The following is an 18,869-nucleotide window of genomic DNA, read 5'->3' on the forward strand; positions in this document are numbered from 1 at the left end:
ATGGCAACCCCGTCTGTCTCTCGAGGTTCTACTCCCCAGCTAATGCAAACATTACCAGGAATAGAGCATTGTCTCAGCTCCGTCTGGGCCATTATCATTTTATATTTGCTCTTTAATATTTACTGGGTTCATGCAAAGTGCATGCTCTGAGGGAAAAAAAATGAGCCGCAGTTTAGATCCAAATTTAGTAATTGCTGCAGCCCCATCTGACATGGATGGTTAGCAGGGAGATCTCCACAACACTTCACTTTCCACTGCATTCTGCATAGCGACCTGGCCCCCATGTAGCAGGCACCCTGGAGCTGCCACCTACAAGAGTCTTTACAGCCCCTCCATCACATTTAGCAAATCCCATATACCCAAACATTCAGCATTGCTGGTAGAACAACCAAAGAGACATTGTCAGGCTACAGTGATAGGCATGTTGGTTTCCGAGCCAGACTGCAGCTCGTTGGAACTAAATACCTGCTATTTGTAACACCCGAGTTTATCAAAGCAAAAAGAATTTGAAAAATTGAATTTACGTGTCACTATTGATGCTGCTTGTTTGCCTTTTTCTTGAGTTGTTCCCATTAAAATGCTTACGTTTAATGGAAACTTTTGTGTTGGCTTTTGGTTTTGTAAACCCTGTTTTTGGGAAAACTTCCGTGTCAGCCCACTGTGACCTGACTGTTTCTTTAGTCAAAGAGAGACTGGCCTTTCCTAAGCCAGGTAGATGCTTGTTGGCACAGTACTGGGGTGTCAGCTGGCTTTCGAATACCTGCTAGCTAGCAAAGGACTAGCCCTGGCTCCTGGTGCCAGAGCTAACCTCGCAGCCTTACCTGTTAACGTGAGGTTGCTGTATGTGTTTGAGAACTGCTCCTTTAACAAAACCAAATGCATCTGAGCTGCCTTTTCTCGCTGCAGTTCCAACATAATGTCTGGGTGCTGGGCAATCTTACAGCCTTTCTGCTTATCCAGGGCAATGTCGCTGCGGACAATGTCTAGAGGGAGAGGAGAGAGAGAAAAAGGGAGACAGACAAACCTCAGCTTTCAATTCCACCCAAAGGAGCCAGATGCTCGACTCCGAACCAGCCAACACTATAAGCAATAAACATTCCCCGATCACACAAAATGCAAGCCAAGGGGCAGCCCCCTGGGGCCCATCCACCCCATTTACCTTCTCAGCTCAAGCCCTAGATCATCTGCAGACCTCACTTCTTATCTCCCACTAGAATGTCAAGCCACTCTCTCTAATGCAGCAGCCTATCCCACCCCCGTGGAGTGGCTGGCCCCCTGGCAGTTTATCACTCTAACTCACAATTATTACCTTTCCTTCACTGGAAAGTTTTGTCTAAAGTCTTCCAATGTTTATATCATGTCTCCTTGTTTCTGGTTTCTTTGCCAGCGATAACTACAGTGAGCTAAATGCCTCCCTGGTGTAAGGCCACTGCTTTCCCATACCGCCAGATACACCAGGGAGGGGTTTGGCTCAAAGTCTCTGCTCCAGCACTATTCATCCTTAGTGCAACGTTCAAACCTTGGATTAAATCTGTACGGATTATAACCCTGGGAACAGCTCCCGTGGCACCTTCCCATCCTTGCTCCCCCCACATCAAGAATGCGGTGCAGATACTTGGTCAGCACTTCGTTTCTCTCCATATCAGTATTGTATGGGTCATATTGTTGATCATGACATAGCCTTCCCATCACAGTCCCACACAAAACTACTTGCCCGCTGTGGAGACTTGAGAGCAAAGAGAAAGGAAAAAGGAGAGAAAAATAAGTTGTAGCTTCCCCTATATTCATAATACACTGTGATTCCACAGGTTCACCCCACCTAACTAGCTAGCCGATACAATACGCAAGGAAAGCGGGAGCATTCTCGCAGTGTTACAGAAGGCTGTGTTTTACTCAGTCTATTTTTTATCTTATCAGCTGCACATTCCTTTCCAAAAATAAACCCCTATGGGGTGGCACCTTTGGACCCCAAAGAGCGTGTTTGTGTTCTGATCCACTTGTTGGTCTCGCAGAATGTGTCCCCTACTACTATTTACTCTGCAATTCCAGTACAGCGTCACAGATTGCATATCAGAAGCACCAGGTGGTCAGAGCTGAGAGCCTCCCCTGCACGCATGCCCTTATCTGGCAGGGCTATATACCCTTGTTTGCTTAGTGCCCTATTGTTTCCGGAAGGGTCATTACATGCAGACTCTGCCCAGCCTGTAGCCATCCCATTTTGTAACGGGCCTGACTGCAGGCCTTGGACGGGTAACCATGCAGCTTTGGAATCCATCTGATTGACATTTGGCCCAGTTGTGCCCCTGAGAGCTGCCCTGATCTTCCCTGTCCAAGTGCAGAAGAGCAAGGATGGCGGGTGGCTGCCTTTGCAGCCCCATTCCATCCTGTTCCAGGACCCTGTGGCGAGCCATCCAGGGGTGGGATCACAGTGCAGGGAGTGGGCTGGCTGGGGGCACACCTTGGCCCTTCAGTGCCCCACCTCTGTGTCAGGAATTAAGGCGGGAAGGGGGATGGGGGTCCTGATACTTTGGGGATCTATCGGGTTTCCTGTGGCTCATGCCACAGAAGTGCAAACTTTGCCCCAATTACACAATGTGGGGAACCTCAGAGTTTTACCCCCACCCTCTGCTCCCCCTGTAGTCCCTTCCTGCAGGAGCCGAATTGCTCCTCAACCCCTATTCGGAAGAACTAGTCTAACCTGTTGATGTTCTCCAGCTCGAGTTCAACTGTGAGCCCAGCACTGTGCAGCTCCCGGCCCCCCGCCAATATCAGGAGGCAAACCCAGCTGTGCAGAGACCTCTCTGGGGCCCCAGGCCTGCCATGCTCTGCACCCAAGCCATCTTATCCTCTGACCACCCGATCTCCCACGCTAAGCAGGATGGAGCTCACATTAGTGCTTGGATGGAGATTGACAAGGGACACCGGGGTGCTGAAGGAAGTGGTGCTGGTTATTCATGTAAGGGGCCATCTTCCCTCCAAATCAGCACTGAGTCCCTGGCAGTGGCATGGTGCTAGGAGGTGCCATCTCTTGACAGAGCTCTAGTTCACTTTCCGTCAGTGAAGATGCGTCCCCACTTCCTCTTGTGCCAGCTGCTCTCTAACCTTCCTGGGCACAGGGAGGATGCAGAGTTGGACAGCACATCAGCTCCCTCAGGGCTTGCAGGACGCCTGCACGCTCCCAGGTCCCTGGCAGCTTTTCTTGCTTGAAGGAGACACAGTTTTTTTTTTTTTTCTCTCTTAATTAATTGGCCTCTCAGAGTTGGTAAGACAACTCCCACCCGTTCATGCTCTCTGTATGTGTGTATATATATCTCCTCAATATATGTTCCATTCTATGCATCCGATGAAGTGGGCAGTTGCCCACGAAAGCTTATGCTCTAATAAATGTGTTAGTCTCTAAGGTGCCACAAGTACTCCTGTTCTTCTTTTTGCGGATACAGACTAACACGGCTGCTACTCTGAAAAGAGGATCTCCGTTATCACAGGGTCAGGTGCCCCTCGTGAGGCTTTGCCTGCCGGGGGCAGGGATCAGCTCTGGAGATGGTGGATTGGAATTGCTCCTCCAGGGTTCCTGAGCAACACAGCCCCACGGAGGAAACTCTGGGGAGCCAAGTAGCAGCTCTGGTCCTGATGTAGAGCCTGGTAGTGGGCTGTGCGCCATGGCCAGGCAAGCACCGTAGGCACCGGAGTTGCCAGGCACCAAGACTCCTCCACTATCAGCCTGCATCCTTCCCCAAGGGCCCCAGACCCCTGCTGCAGTGACCCCCAACTGTCTCCTGCTCCCTAACTCTTCACAGGGACCCTGCCTGTGACCCCCATGATCCCCCAGGGACCCCATCCCCTCCCTGTGACCCTCACCCCCAACTGTCTCCAACCCCTAAACTCCACACAGGGAATCCTCTCCCATTGCCTGTGACCCCCACACTCCCCCAGGGACCCCCCACCCCCTGCCTGTGGCCCCCATGCTCTTCCATGGATCCCCCACCCCCTGCCTGTGACCCCCCCCCCACTCCCAACTGTCTCCAACCCCTAAACTCCACACAGGGAATCCCCTCCCACTGCCTGTGACCCCCACACTCCCCCAGGGACCCCCCACCCCCTGCCTGTGGCCCCCATGCTCTTCCATGGATCCCCCACCCCCTGCCTGTGACCCCCCCCCCACTCCCAACTGTCTCCAACCCCTAAACTCCACACAGGGAATCCCCTCCCACTGCCTGTGACCCCCATGATCCCTCAGGGACCCCATCCCCTGCCTGTGACCCCCACCCCCAACTGTCTCCAACCCCTAAACTCCTCATAGGGACCCCCCACTCCCTGCTTGTGATCCCCTCCCTCAACTGCCCCATCCCCTCCCTCCACTCAGAAACCCCCATTCCCTGCCTGTGAGCCCCATTCCCCTAATGCCTTCCACCCCCACACTCCCCCTAGAGCCCAACACTTTCCCCTGTAGCCCTCCTATCTGACCCCAGCCCCAACCCAGAGCACTGTGGCCCCACAACTGCCTTCTGCCCACCAGCCACACAACCTTCCCCCCCCCCCCCCCCCAATCCGGTGCTGGAAGAGCAGCTGCGCATTCACCACGCTGCCCCTGCTGACCGCTCGCCCAATCCACCTGTCCGCACTCTGCCAGCGCAGGTGAGAGCACGTCCTTCCAGGGCTGGGGTGATTCCTCTGCCTCGCTGAGCCCCTCTTTGGTTTTGGCAGGCAGCGCTTTGCACAGGCAGGGCTGAGACCAGTGGCCATTGCACTATAGGCACCAGTCATCCACCTCCGTTCTGCAGGTGGCAAAGCTCTAAAACCCACCATGGCCTGCAGAGACTGTGAGCAGAGGGGTCCTCCTGGGGCTCTCTCCTTGCCTCTTCTGATCACCTGGCGGCTGCCCTGTCCACTAGTTTGTCTACACCTTGCTTTTCAAAGAAGTTGCTTGTTTTCTCTTCCAGGTGCTTCTGGGAGTTCCCCAGGAATGACATCTCCCAGGGACAAAGTCGCCTGGCGAGGTCACTGTCTGGAGGAAGAGCTGGTCAGCCCAAGCGGCCAGAGAATGAAAAGTTAAAGTTCTGTGATCACCAGGATCTCACCATCTTGCCTGTATGCCTCTCTCTTAGCAGTACAGCGCCCTCGTGGGAGTAGCTCTTTACAGAGGAGTTACTTATTACTTCTAGGACAGCAGCACCTAACGGACTCGGTCAGGGTTTGGACCCCACTGTGCTGGGCGCTGCACAAACTCAGACCGACGGTGCCCACTTCAAACAGGTTCAAATGGAAATGAGCACGTCAGTAACGTAGGGGGTTGAAGGAGTAGGGAGGCTGCTCAAGGTACTAACATACCCTACATGAAATGCAGGGCAGTTAACGTTTCTGCCCCTTTCTTATGAAAAAAAGGCTGCGTTGAACCTGCACAAACATGGGGTTTTGCATTTAGCACACGCTAAAGGACTTGATTTATATTAGACCAAATGCATAAGAGTTAGCGAAATCAGACCATGATTATAGGAGCCCGTCGGGGAGCAGCCACCTGGGGATGCACAGGCTCGTGGTGGGGGGTGGGAGGCTGACACGCTCAGTGCCCAGTCAGTGGGCAGCCTGCACTGGACAGTCACTTTGCTTCACTTACAAAAAAACCAGCTTGTCCCAGTGTGGCTTGAAAGCTCGTCTCTCTCACCAGCAGAAGTTGGGCCAATAAAAGATAGTATCTCACCTACCCTGCCTCCCTGCAAAGAAAGTCACTTGAAGTGTCTTAGACTTTTTATATCAAAACAAAACAATTCACTTTGAAGCTGGTTCTCTTTCACCAGTCCCCATGGGCAGTCCCCAGCACTGGGACTGGCAGGTACCGACTGCATCTGATGGTACAGCTCACGCGGTGCTTTGTGTACTCTGTACAGTACAATCACTCATGTAACAGCAGCACAAATGCAGTATGAAGGGAGCACACCCGTGTGGCAGGTCAGGTGAGCTGCGGCTGATTACAGGACAAAACTATCCGTGGGATTGGGGGTCACACAAATGAAGGGGGAATCCAAAGGCGCACTGTGGCCAGAGTGCCAAATAAAGCAAGAGGGGCTCCCCACAGGCAGTATGTCTCCTCGCCCCAAGGTGGTCCTGGTTCCTAGCTCAGTTCCACCAAGAGTGAGTCATGTCCCTCATGAGACGGCCATATTCCCCATATGCCTGGCCTATGCTGCACTCCCTGCACTGAGTGATGCAGTATCACTGCTCAACAAATAGCCTCCCTGCTCCCTCGCCCCTGGGCAGGGCCTCTGCACCCCACGCACCCCACAGAGAATTACTTCTCAGGGAGGAATTCTAGCACCATGCAGCTACCAACATACAGACTATGACTACACCATGCTGGGGGGCTGAGAGATGATCAGGTATCTGTGAGGAAGGTTCTTATCTCTGATTAACGATCTAACGCACAGAGCGACCACCCTGCACACTGCAACCGAAAACCAAACCAGACAAAATAATGACATAGCCACTCTGCCCTACAGCCGGCCTAGCAGACCACGGGATGCTGGTGGTGTAGAGCAGGCTAGAAACTTCTACTGCACCATCCTTCCTGCAGCCTGCGTAGGAGCAAAGGGGCATGGCCAGGAGGTCCCCACATCCCACCTGCTGGAATGGCCTCGAGGTCATTAGTAGCTGCTGTCAATTAGAACATCCCTCAGGCTCCTCTAACTTCCTCGAGGGGGCCAGACCAGCACACAAGCAGCCCTGGATCAGGGACCACAAAGGAAGCTGAAAGAAACCCTTGTACAAATGCTGTTTTTGAAGTGTTCTGTGTATTCCTTGGCTGAACCTGGGGATCTGGGCCAATGCAGCTCTACAAGACTAGAACATTCACAGATAACAAGTGTCTGCATTAACCATTATCCACAATACACTTGCTATACACTTTCAGTCTTACAACGTGATTTTTAAAGAAAATTGTATAACGTTGTGATGCTCTGTACCTCGGGGGAACACCCTGCACCCCCATGTTCATCCTTATGATTGTGTGGTGTCCAATGCAAAGTTTGTCATGTCGGGTGTCTTCAGAAGGCTCGTGATGCACTGAGCAGTGTTGTTATAGTGTTGTTATAGGTTGTAATTTCATGTATATAGTTATGAGGCTGAAAGTGTGTCTTTGTGGCTTAGAACCAGCCCAGGCAAAACTCTCCAGGAGCAGAGGAGCAGTTCACACCTCATCAGGACATGGATGGGACAAACCCAGCCCAGCCTCACAGAAACAAAGGACACTGGTCTAGGCAGCAACAAAGGATCTGTTGGACTCTCGAGTGAGTCACCCCCCTTCCCTTGGTCAGTTTGGGACTGCGATGAGGTAATGCTCACCTGACCCTGAGCGGGGGGCAAAGCCAAGAGGGAAGAAAGAACATGATAAAAGGGAGAGACGTTTGCCAGGCTCTTCCTCTCTCTTCCACCTCCATCTACAGACATCACCACCAAGCGACTGAAGCGCTGATCAAAGGGGAGAGCCTGGCTGAAGGGCAACCAGCCAGCCTGTGGTGAGAAGCATCTAAGTTTGTAAGGGCACTGAAAGTGTTAAGAGCAGCTTAGAATGTGTTTTGCTTTTATTTCATTTGACCAAATCCGACTTGTTGTGCTTTGACTTATAATCACGTAAAGTCTATCTTTGTCGTTAATAAATCTGTTGGTTTATTCTACCTGAAGCATCTGGTTTGAAGCGTGTCAGACTCCCCTTGGGATAACAAGCCTGGCACATATCAATTTCTTTGTTAAATTGATGAACTCATATAAGCTTGCAGCGTCCAGCGTCCATAACTGGACACTGCAAGATGGAGGTTCCTAGGGTTGTGTCTGGGACCGGAGATACTGGCTAGTGTAATTCGGTCGCACACTCCAAGGAGCAGCTCACATGCCAGAGGCTGTGTGTGAACAGCCCAGGAGTGGGGGTTCTCACAGCAGAGCAGGGTAAGGCTGGCTCCCAGAGTCAAGGATTGGAGTGACCTTGCAGATCACCGATCCGGATAACACCAGAGGGGAACATCACAAACATATTACTTAGAAATGAACATCCCTGTTTATGGAAATGAGTAAGATGGGGCACTGAAAAGTAAAACTTACTTCAGGGATCAAACTCACGCTTGACTGGGCACCAGAGAAACATACCAGTAAATTCCAAGTTGTGAAATATATAAAATATCTAGTTTTAAAAAAGCTCACCGCAGTTAAAAATGTTTAAACAATTTCTCTAATCTATCTGTCCAGGATTTTATGAAGTGCTCTGTACTGTTTACACACTAGTATAAAATTATGATCACAAGTAGTTTATGCTGGCTACCAGGCAAGTGTTACTTGGGTGAATTTAGATTTTAGTTTGTGTGTGTCGTGTGCTTCTTTCTTTGAGTCTCTGAGCAGAAGACGAGGCTCTCCTGCATAGAAAGATGTATATAACAAGTAAATTTTTCTAAGAGAATTTTAGAGTATACACTTGCATCGGTCAAATACATCCACATAAAATTCTGCTGTCTCACTCATCAACCAGTAAATAACTAACAAACCAGGATGTACCATTCTTTCTGGTCACAGAGCAATTTCCGATGATATTTGTAATGAGACAGTTTCTAACTGAAGAAACTAGAGATAAGAAATAGGAGGAGTCCATCCTTACCGTGAGTAACACCCTGTATGTAAACAGCGCCAGCCCCACCTCCCATTAGACAGATGGTGGGTGCGGACGTGACAGAAACAAGTGAAACAACATTTGCTAATGAACAAAATTGCTCAGGACGTTTCAGAGAGAACACTGAGCCAAGCCGAAATTACACCATGGGGGTCATCCCTGCGCTGGCCCTGGCACATGGTCTCCAAGGGACCTAATGGGGCTTTCCCATCTCCAACTTCTATGGCCCACATCACACCCTGAGGGGAGACTCTTCACACACCGCTCTATCCTAGCCACACCGAAAAGCAGTGTCTGCAGCACTGCCCCCTCTCTCCCCAGGCCCTGGGGCGTGTCGGCCAGTGCAGCCATGCTCGCTGGGAACAAGAAAGGAAGAGGGTGCTGCAGGGTACGTGCCAAGGCACAGAGCCTCCCCTGACAGGTCCTGGCCTCCAGCAGATCCCAGAGAACCAAGAAGGCCTCAGGAGATCCACAGTTGCTGCGGGGTGACCATCCAGCTGCAGCGGCACAAACCCCCAGAAGAATTCATCAGAATCTCTGCCAGGGGAGCAATAGCTTTTTCAAACGTAACTATGAGTGCGGGCTTGATGTTCCTAGCAACTAGAGCCCCTGCGTATCTCCAGAAGAGCCGAGATAGCCTGGGACTGCTGACTGGGGGGACAGAAGACATAGAACAGCCTCCGTCATTCTGTCTCTGCTTTCCATTAGCCATCTCATGCCTGCCCAGTCCCCTACACCTGCTCCACTTTTGTCCCACACCCTCAGCAGTCACCCCTCTTAGCATGACCCCTTCCCTCCTTCCACTGACCCTGTCGCCTGCCCTTTCCTGCCTGCCCTTTCCCCGCCTCACCAGTATGACCCCTCCTGCCACCAGCCCCATCGTGAGACAGCCAGCAGCTCCTTCTTCCCTGGGCCCAGCACGGCAAGCATGAAGACTAGGCCAGTCACCCTGCCACCAGCGCAGCCCCAGGACCAGGAGGAGTCCATGTCGCAGATTCCCTGATCTGCCCCTACAGATCCCAGCCCAACTGCCAGCAGGCACCATGGGACGAGACATGCAGCCCTCCCTGTCTCCAGTGCTCTGTGACTTGCACTCTCCACTTGTGGGTTTCCAGGTGGAGTGCAGGGTGTTGGGTTTAGCCTGCTCTATCAAGGCCTAAAGTTTGGGGCCATTGTGCCCAAGAGATACTCCCTCCCATACCCCGTGCAATACCTCTGCAGCTACACTCAGCAGAGAGATGCCAGCTAGACCTCAGTTCAAACAAGAAGAGGCTGCTAGCGGGGCGTTCTCGCCCCAGGGTATCCCTAACTGTGAAACTCGCTCCTCCAAAGGTGCTGACACTTTGGTGTTGTGACTACTCAAGAATTTATCACAAGTCTGGCAATATTTGGTGCTTTTCTTAAAGCCCCACTGCTGGAGTCAAAAGATGGCAAGAGAATCTCTATTTGCATTTTATTTTAAAAATAAGTTTCTAGCCTTCAGGGTTGTGGAGAATGTGAAGCGATTGCTCTCTAAGGCAAATAAAAAGAGCACAAAGCTTAGTACTTTTTAAAAAAATCTCATGATTTGGGGGGGCCAGGCTCATGAATATTAAATGCTGCCTTTCAGAACCAAACATTCAGGACACCTACGTTCTGACGCAGAAGATTTTATGTGAATAATCTAACTTGCCTATTTTCTAATGATTTGCATACAACCATAAATTTCATCTTTAAAAAAAATCATGTGTGGATTTTGTGCTGGTGAAAGACATTTGTTAGAAAATTCTAGAATTAAGATTGACTGTACAACCTTAGTTCTATCCCCCTGTGAGTATGCATTACCATACAGTCTTTAGTTACACGATCAAGCGCATACTGTTTTTTCCCTGCATGGATCATCAGCAGGATTTGAACTTAAAACCTTCAGCACGGATCTCTTCTGTCAGAGTTACAAGAGTAACTAGTTTTGGAATCAGACCGTTATCCTGTATGTGGAACAGCCACGGAGGGGTGGGAGAGAGACACTTTGCAAGAGAGTAGGAGAATGTTGGGTATCAAGATTTTGGGGTTCTGCTCCTGGCGCCGAGAAAGGAGTGTGATCTAGACGTTAGAGCAGAAGCTACAAACAGAATAGCCAATCACATAGACCTGGCGTATTCTTTCTGAAAGGCTGCAAAAGAGTTGTGAAGTGCACAGGATTGTTAACCACAGTTAGTGGGAGAGATGGGATTAGAGAAGGGGTTCTCACAACAAATTTTTGGTGGACTGAGAGTGTGGCCACCAACTCTTGCTGGTGGCCGCTCTGACAATTTTTCCTAAAATAGGTTTCAGAGTAGCAGCCGTGTTAGTCTGTATCTGCAAAAAGAACAGAAGTGGGCTGTAGTCCACGAAAGCTTATGCTCTAATAAATGTGTTAGTCTCTAAGGTGCCACAAGTACTCCTGTTCTTTTTCCTAAAATACTTAAACTTAAGGAAAAACAAATAATTATGCACATAGACATGTCCAAATCATTGTAATTTAGTTATGTATGTGTTGCAATAATAAAAATAATGTTCAGCTGTTTCTATTCTTTACTGGACCTAAACAGACGAGAAACACAAATAAGGTGCTTTGCACGTTCTTGTCTTTCGTATTGTTTTTTCTTTTGCTTTTTTGGTTGCTTTTTTTTTTAATTAAAGACTTGCTGGCTAGTAAGTTGCTGCTGTGAGAGGTGATACTTGTATGTTAATATCACTTTTCACAGCCTCCCAGCTACCTCCTACAGACCTCACTGTGTGCTGCAAGGTCTCCCATGTAGCTGCTCTCGTCGGCATAATTAACCCTTCCCTAACGAGCGGCAGGGGCTGTGCCGACAGGAGAGCGGCAGGGGCTGTGCCGGCAGGAGAGCATCTCCCGCCGACATACTGCTGTCCACGCGTCTGTCTGTGAAACGTTTGTTCACAGCCCTGACTGACAAAAGTGCTAGTGTAGACACAGCCTTACTCTGCTGTGAAAAGTGATACTAACAAACATACAAATATCACTTTTCACAGCAGACTTACTCAGCCCTGGCATGCCAGGGTACAAACTAAGCCCTGAAGGGTGAGGTGGGTAGGGAGGCAGCGGGGCCGGGGTGATAGGAGGAATGGATGGGGGCCGAGGGGTGGCAGCGGGGGTCAGAGCCCACTGTCACAAGGACAGGGGCTGGAGCCCACCGCTGTGCAGCTAGGGGATAGAGCTCAAAGCCCTGAGCCCGGAGACAGACCCCAGAGCCCGAAGCCCTATGGCTGGAGCCTGCCACCCACCACCCTAGGGCGGGAGCCTGGCCCCACCACCGTGGGGAAGGTGGGGAACTCACTGGTTGCTTGCTCCTCCAGTGTTTGTCTCTCCACAACCCCTGCTGGAGGCCCCAAGGGAAAGACCGCTGCTTCTCTCCCCTGCCCCCCCCCCCCCCCCCCCAATCACCACCCAGGAGGCTGTGGCCGCAAGAAAAGCCGCTGGTGGCTGCATGCAACCACAGGGGCCACGTTTGAGAAACACTGGATTAGAGCTTGCAGCTCAGGGCATCTTCCTCTATGTTAAAGGGTATTTTGTAGGGAAGGGTACCTTCCCCACCACTGAAAAGCAGAGTTTTGGCTGTGCCAAAGCTCTGGAAGGTAGGACAGTCCCTACTCAGTTCTGATGGCAACCCTACCCGGAGCCCAGATTTGTTACCCTTCCAGACAGGCTGGCAGAGGCACATCGGAGGAGGTAAGTGGCTGTCACAGCTGCAACAGGGAGAAGCTGTCTGAAGTTACAACGGCAGCTCAAAGTACAAGTTGCTTTGGGGTTGGGTTGTGTGTGTGGGTCAAATACTCAGAAACCCAGGGTGATGGGTGGGCACTTTTTTTTCTATCAAAGTCCTTTCACTCAGGCGGCTAAGCATCCAAAGGGCAGGAATTGTCAGTCACTTCCCACCTGAGGCCACAGGAACATCTATACCTAAGAGCGGGATTGTTATTTTCCCCACACTTAACCCCAGGAGTGCGGTGTCCCACTGTGCGGGCAAGGAAAACACGAATCAAGGTATTGCTCCTACAGGCGGAGAAAGGCGAGAGATGGTTACTGCTACGATTAACTAGCTGGGAGGGGCTCAAATCCAAGGGCCAGAGAGGTAGACACAGTAACACCCCACCTCCCCAGACACAGGCAGGGGATGGGCTAGCGAAGAAAAGGGCTGCTCAGGTCGTCCAGAGCCAGACCCCCTTATTCTCACTGGTGAGCAGTCACGTGCGTCACCCCACTGAACTGCACCACGTACGAAGTAAGGGTATCCAGATCTGACCCTTAAGTGAGAAGGACAGAAAATGTCACTTTAACCCCTCACACAAACAAAACCAAAACCCTGAGGACACTGACTATTGTAGAGTCTGCTTCAGCTCAGTATCTATGGGCCTCATTCATGCTATAAAAACACAACAGCCTGAAAACAATACTACCCAGTACAAACATTTCAGGTTTAGCTGCTGTCCTTACTTAACACACAGCTCAGTTGGGACCTGAACTCAAGTTCACTTGAAATCTCTCTGCGGCTGTCTGCTCCCACAGCTCCTTTTGGGGGGTGCTTGGGCATCATTTCCTGGAATGCTGGCACTTCAAAGGGGACAAGCTGGGGCTAGGACACAGCATTGTGTTTGCATTTTGTGTTATGGAGCTGATATGGGATGCACCTGGGAACTCATTAACTCACATGTGCAAATGAATTTGCTGCTCGGTCCCAGCCTCTCGAGAGCATGACTCTGCAATGCACAGGCACCACACAACTTGTTGCAATTAGCACATTCTACTCAGGAGAGGTCCACGCCTGAAACAGCTGGTGTTGTTTCTGGTTAAGATTCAGAGGCAGGTATCTTAAGGGAAAGCCTGCAAAGTGCTTGCTGCTTAATTTCTGAACAAGCCAATGCAGTTAGCTCCTCAGTTTATGGGCAAATTTCACACAAAATATTTTACGCAATCTCTCCCTCTTTAGACTTTCATACCCTTCCCATCTTCATGGTAGGTGAGCACCTGTGACTCAATATTTCCCTTTGCAGAGCATTCAGATTGAGAGACAAACTGACAGCAAATTCAACCTCATTTGAAATGGCTGGCAATTCAGATCTCCACTGGCTCTCCTGCCCAAACAGTGTGTGCTGTAGGGATCTACCCAGGAGGAACTGTACTGAAATCTTCAACGCACATCACACTGTTCAGTACTCAGTCTGTAGCCGGTAATACCTGGTAAACTAGGTTACTCCGGGGTGTAATGAGCTACAAATCTCTTCATCTTTAGGTTCCTGATTGAAGCTAGTCAGGAAACAAGGGAAGCAAAAACTGCAAAAACTTTCTAAAAATGTGTTTCTGTTTTGCGGTTGAAATTTTGTTTTTGGCTACATTTTTAACCAGCTCAATTACTGGTTCGAAACTAACGCCAGGTCAATCCTCAGGGGTCATGCCCAGCTGATGGCCATTTGGAGTCTCTGGGAAATAAGCTGGTGGCCTCAATTCCCAGCAAAACGTACATGTCACAAAATTCACCACTTCCTTGGGCAGTTTCAGCCGAGGTGTTGCAAACAGGAGGAGCACCAGGCCTGAACTTCCCTCTCACTTCTAGGGGTGAGTCCTTCCAGCACAATGGCAAAGGTTCCAATGGCTCTGGAGGGCGTGCCCCTGTCCTATGGAGAGAGGGCTCCAGGCACCAGGCCTGTCAATTCAGGGTGTTTCAGGGGCACAAAAGCCCATTTCTAAACACTGAACAATGCCAGGATGGCAGCAAGTTGGCCTGGATCCACCCCAAGGAATGAAAGCTCCTTTCTGTTAATCATCTCCTTCACCACTCAGGTGCCTTTCCTTCGGTGTTTTATAAATAAGCACTGATTAGTCCACCATAAAATGTAATGGGCTCTATGTACATCTTAAGGGCTGTTTCCCAGTTACATTAGCCCCAACAGACAGTCCCTGGTCCATTAACTCTGAAACTGCAACAGATTTTCTCAGATATAAAAACAAATAATGCTCCCCAGGCTGAGACACTGCAGCCATGTTTCACTGCCAAGCAAACTCTCGGGGTGCAGCCAGGAAGCCCACAGGGGAAGCGCTCCCCGCACAGTTAGCTGTGGGTAGAGGTGACTGTTCCTGGATTCCTAAGAGGAAAAGTCCAATGCTGAGTCACAACGGCAGCAGCAGAGACCGATGCAGGGACATGCTGAAAGGAAAGTGAATGTGCACCGCAGGTGCCTGGAGAAGAAACCAGAACCACAATGTATTGTTCAGCTGCAATGCTGCGAAGACCGAACCCTGAGCAGTGATGGTTCTGTGACAAAGTGGGAATGTTCCGTAATATTTCAATGCTTGTGTGCCTCGGTTTCCCCCTACATTTTGCATTGCTAGCCAATGGGAGGAAAAGAAATTAGTTTGCTCTCAGGGCAGGCTAAAGCCACGTCTACACGTACAGCACTGCAGCGGCACTGCTGCAGTGAAGACAGGCGAGAGCTGGCATAATAAAACCACCTCCGCAAGCAGCAGAAGCAATGTGGGCAGGCGAAGCTCTCCTGCCACCATAGTGCTGTGCACACTCGCGCTTATGCCGGTGTAACTTATGTCGCTCGGGGGGGGGGGAGGGGGAGATATTCACACCAATGAGCGATGTGTGGTTATGTAGACGTAGGCTAAGAGGCATATGTCTGTGCATCACCCTCCCTGTCTAGGTGGAATGAACAGTGATTAAGGTACTGGTTCAGATCAGCAAGGGGTCCCCCAGAGACAATGCAGGCTCCAAGGCAAGTGATTCATGGATTGACACTCGCAGTAGGAAGTTGAGCAGACTCTAGCTCAAAAACAAAGACTGGAAGGTGTGAGGGGATAAGTGTGAGCTCTGGAAGAAGCCTGGGAGCTCTCTCACCTGGGACCTGATTAGGGAACGAAGTCAGAGAGAGAGTTCACTCCAGCTTGGCTGGGCTCTGGGCTAACCAGAATAGATTATGCTGTAACCTTCAGCTCCCAAAGGGACTTCCTATGCTGTCTTCCAGCTGGCCAATAAACCCAACCGTTCTGAAGATGCTGCTTGAGTGGTCCAGTAAAGGCTGGGTGAGGTGCATTATTAGTTGCTGAAGAATGTACAGGTCTCTGTGGGACTCGCTGAACGGAGCTCACGGTGTGAGCCAGGAGTGCTGAAGGCCCAGAAGTAGAGTCTCAGGAAGCGATGAGGCTGCGTGGCCTGCCCGAAGAAAGAGCGAGACCCCTTGCGGCCAGAACGCTGAAGTTCCTCCAAGAGTCTGTTCCAAAGCTGGGGGTAGAGCTGGATCTGTGACAGCTTCCCATACATAATCCTGCAGGGACTCCATTTAGTAATCCACTCCTTACTGGCTGGAGTGGCCAAGCCGGTCTGTTCAGTCTGCTTGTCCCTAACCACACAGTAGGGGGGCAGGGGAGTCTAGAAGCAAGTCCCTCAGGTGACCACTTTCCAGGCAAGAGAGAAAAGAAACATACAAGGACCGAGGCCTACAGTACCTGATCTGAACACCCTGCTTCTCCTGCCTAAGCCCCACACTACTCCAACAAGGACTGGGCCGGTTCCACTGGGCCCAAATTAAGTTTGATGAGGGACAGGGCTATTATAGTTCTGGGGGGACCTCTGTGCCTATTCAGATCCTTCTTTTTACTGTTTTACTACCACCCATGCTGATGTCAAACACTATGCTGTTAAAATTACCTTGGTTATTACAGTTCGGTTTTTAAATGTGATGCACCAACTCTAAAACTGAATGGCAGTTAAAACAAACAAAACTATTTTTAATTTCAGCACATAACTGGTAGTAATAAAAACAGTAACGCTATGGCTTTAATTACCTACAGCAGTGGTATTCAATTACATTTTCTGGTGGGCCAAAGGGCTCTCTCTAGGGCCAAAGGGTTCTGAGGCTGTTTGTTCTCTCCAGCAGCCTGGGGTGGCAAACTCGCAAGTGTGGCGTGCCAGACCGTATTTCTGAATCTTAAAAATCAAAGGTTAAGTGCTGATAGACAATATTCCAATGAAATCTTGCAAATAAATAATAATACAAATACACCAAAATGCTATTAACAGTACATTATTAATATTAAGTCTTAAAAGTATGAAATTAAAGTTAGAAGTTAAACTCAAAGAAATGGACATCTCATTTTTCTTTCTTAATGCCTGAAATTTTGACAATCACTCACTCTGTCTTTTTTTTTTCTTCCAGAAAAGTACTGTGCAATGAGCAATCAAACTAATTCATGAAAGCCCATCAATTACTGATCCCCTTATGTTGCATAAACTTCGGATTAAGTGCATGATTAAAAGTGTAGCACTATAAGTGGAAATGTATCAACACCATCTAGCCCCAAGGGGTTTAAATGTAAATGGAAAAAATTCTAAATTAAATAAATGGCATGATGGTAAACAGAAGGCAAATGGAGACCATCTGCCCAGCCCCCATCAGTTCTGCCCCCTCAGCCCCCCACATCTGCCCAATCCCTATCCCCCCCATCAGCTGTGCCCCCCGGCTGACCTGCACTCCCGCTGGGTTCCTTCACCACCCATCCTCCCAGGCTGGGGGGGGGGGGGGCAACTGCAGCAGGGCTCCCCCAGACCCTTCCAGGTCGGGGGGCAGCTCCTGGGGCTCTTCACTCCCTCCACCTTCCCAGGTGGGGTGTTACGGAGAGGGGGAGCTGCAGAGCTCTTTCTTCTCCCCCAGCCCCTCCCTTCCTGTGAGAACAGACAGAGCTCCCTGCTTCCCGGGCAGCTGTGATTGGCTGCTTCTCTCAGGTGGCATGGCAGAGCAGCTGGCCCAGCCCCCCCAAGCCAATTGAAGAGCCATGCAACAAACTATACATGTTGGGGGGGGGGGGCTCTCAAAATCCAAGGCCCTCGGCTGCAACCCCTAAAGCCCCTGCATTAATCTAGTCCCCTCCCTGGCTACCTTTTCACCTGCCTTGCTGCCCTGGCTACCAGGAACAACCACCAAAATCTACCTGTGAAGTCTCCACCCTCAACTCCTTCAAGTTACTGCTAAGAACTCTCCTTCCGCGCTGGCTACAAACAGGAGCGTGTCTGCCCTTAATTAAAACAAAACACGAAGCTCTGAACCCAAAGCCCAGACATGCTGAAGGCACCACTCCCCCCACCTCTGGAATGTTATTTCCTCCCTTGCATTGCAGGCTGCTTGGGGCAGGATCCTATCTAGTTCTCTGTGAAATGCCTAGAACACCTGTAAAAAGCAACAGAGGGTCCTGTGGCACCTTTAAGACTAACAGAAGTATTGGGAGCATAAGCTTTCGTGGGTAAGATGCACTGAAGAAGTGAGGTTCTCACCCATGAAAGCTTATGCTCCCAATACTTCTGTTAGTCTTAAAGGTGCCACAGGACCCTCTGTTGCTTTTTACAGATTCAGACTAACACGGCTACCCCTCTGATACTAGAACACCTGTGAGTGTGATAAAACACAGGACAGACACAGAGACACTCCTAGATCCCTGGGGGAGAATGACCCACCCAATGGAGGGAATATTTATCCCTTCTATTAGGGTAGTGCCTAGAGCCCCAAGCAGGATGGGGGCACCATGGTGCTAGGTGCTGTACAAACCCCATGCAGAAAGACAGTCCCTGCCTCTAGGAGCTCTCCATCTAAATTAATGCCACATGAATTTAACCCTATGTCCAGGGGCAAAAACCCTCATAAACATCTTGTCCCACTTACACTCAGACCCCCTGTGGGAGGAACTCTCCCCACTCCTCTTGGATTCAGCCCGGATCCAAGAACCCCAAGCCCTGAAATGACCTTCTAGGCATTTAACTGAAACGCTGTTTGATATGTTCCAGGCATGGCCACGTGTCCCCTCTGCAAAAGAAAGGGAAGCGCAGCAGCTGAGCCAGCACTCACCACAATACCAAGAACGCCAGGCAGCCTCAGCCTAGCTGAGTCCCCGGGGCAAGTCCTGGCTCTTCTCTTGGAACATCGCTGTCACAAGGGGCTTAAGGCAAAGAGGCTGACCTGGTCTTAACAGCTGTAGCATCACAAGTCCCTCTTTCCTAATACCTTGTTCCTATTAACTCATCCTCTCCACCCTTTTCACGTCACCCCACCCCAGGCCAATAATAGATTTTAAAACACACAAAAGCACATACAGAGAAAAATGGACAAACACAGATAACTTAGAAAAAAAGAGGTAACTAACATGACACTTGCCAGCACGCTCTCTGGTTGCTCTGATCACAGGCTGCCT

At 50.3% G+C, this 18,869-nt stretch overlaps 1 protein-coding gene across 5 annotated transcripts in view; it reads right to left on the reverse strand.

Annotated features, from left to right (window-relative positions):
* HPSE2 (heparanase 2 (inactive)) overlaps nucleotides 1–18,869 on the reverse strand; it is a 279,034-nt gene that overhangs the window by 253,395 nt on the left and 6,770 nt on the right. For all 5 annotated transcript variants that reach the window (XM_054034870.1, XM_054034869.1, XM_054034871.1 and 2 more), the window contains exon 3: nucleotides 822–983. In XM_054034870.1, coding sequence (XP_053890845.1) covers nucleotides 822–983 — 162 coding nt within the window. The remainder of the gene's footprint in view (nucleotides 1–821; nucleotides 984–18,869) is intronic.

This window comes from Malaclemys terrapin, chromosome 7 (genome assembly GCF_027887155.1).
Source record: "Malaclemys terrapin pileata isolate rMalTer1 chromosome 7, rMalTer1.hap1, whole genome shotgun sequence".
NCBI classification, from domain to species: domain Eukaryota; kingdom Metazoa; phylum Chordata; order Testudines; family Emydidae; genus Malaclemys; species Malaclemys terrapin.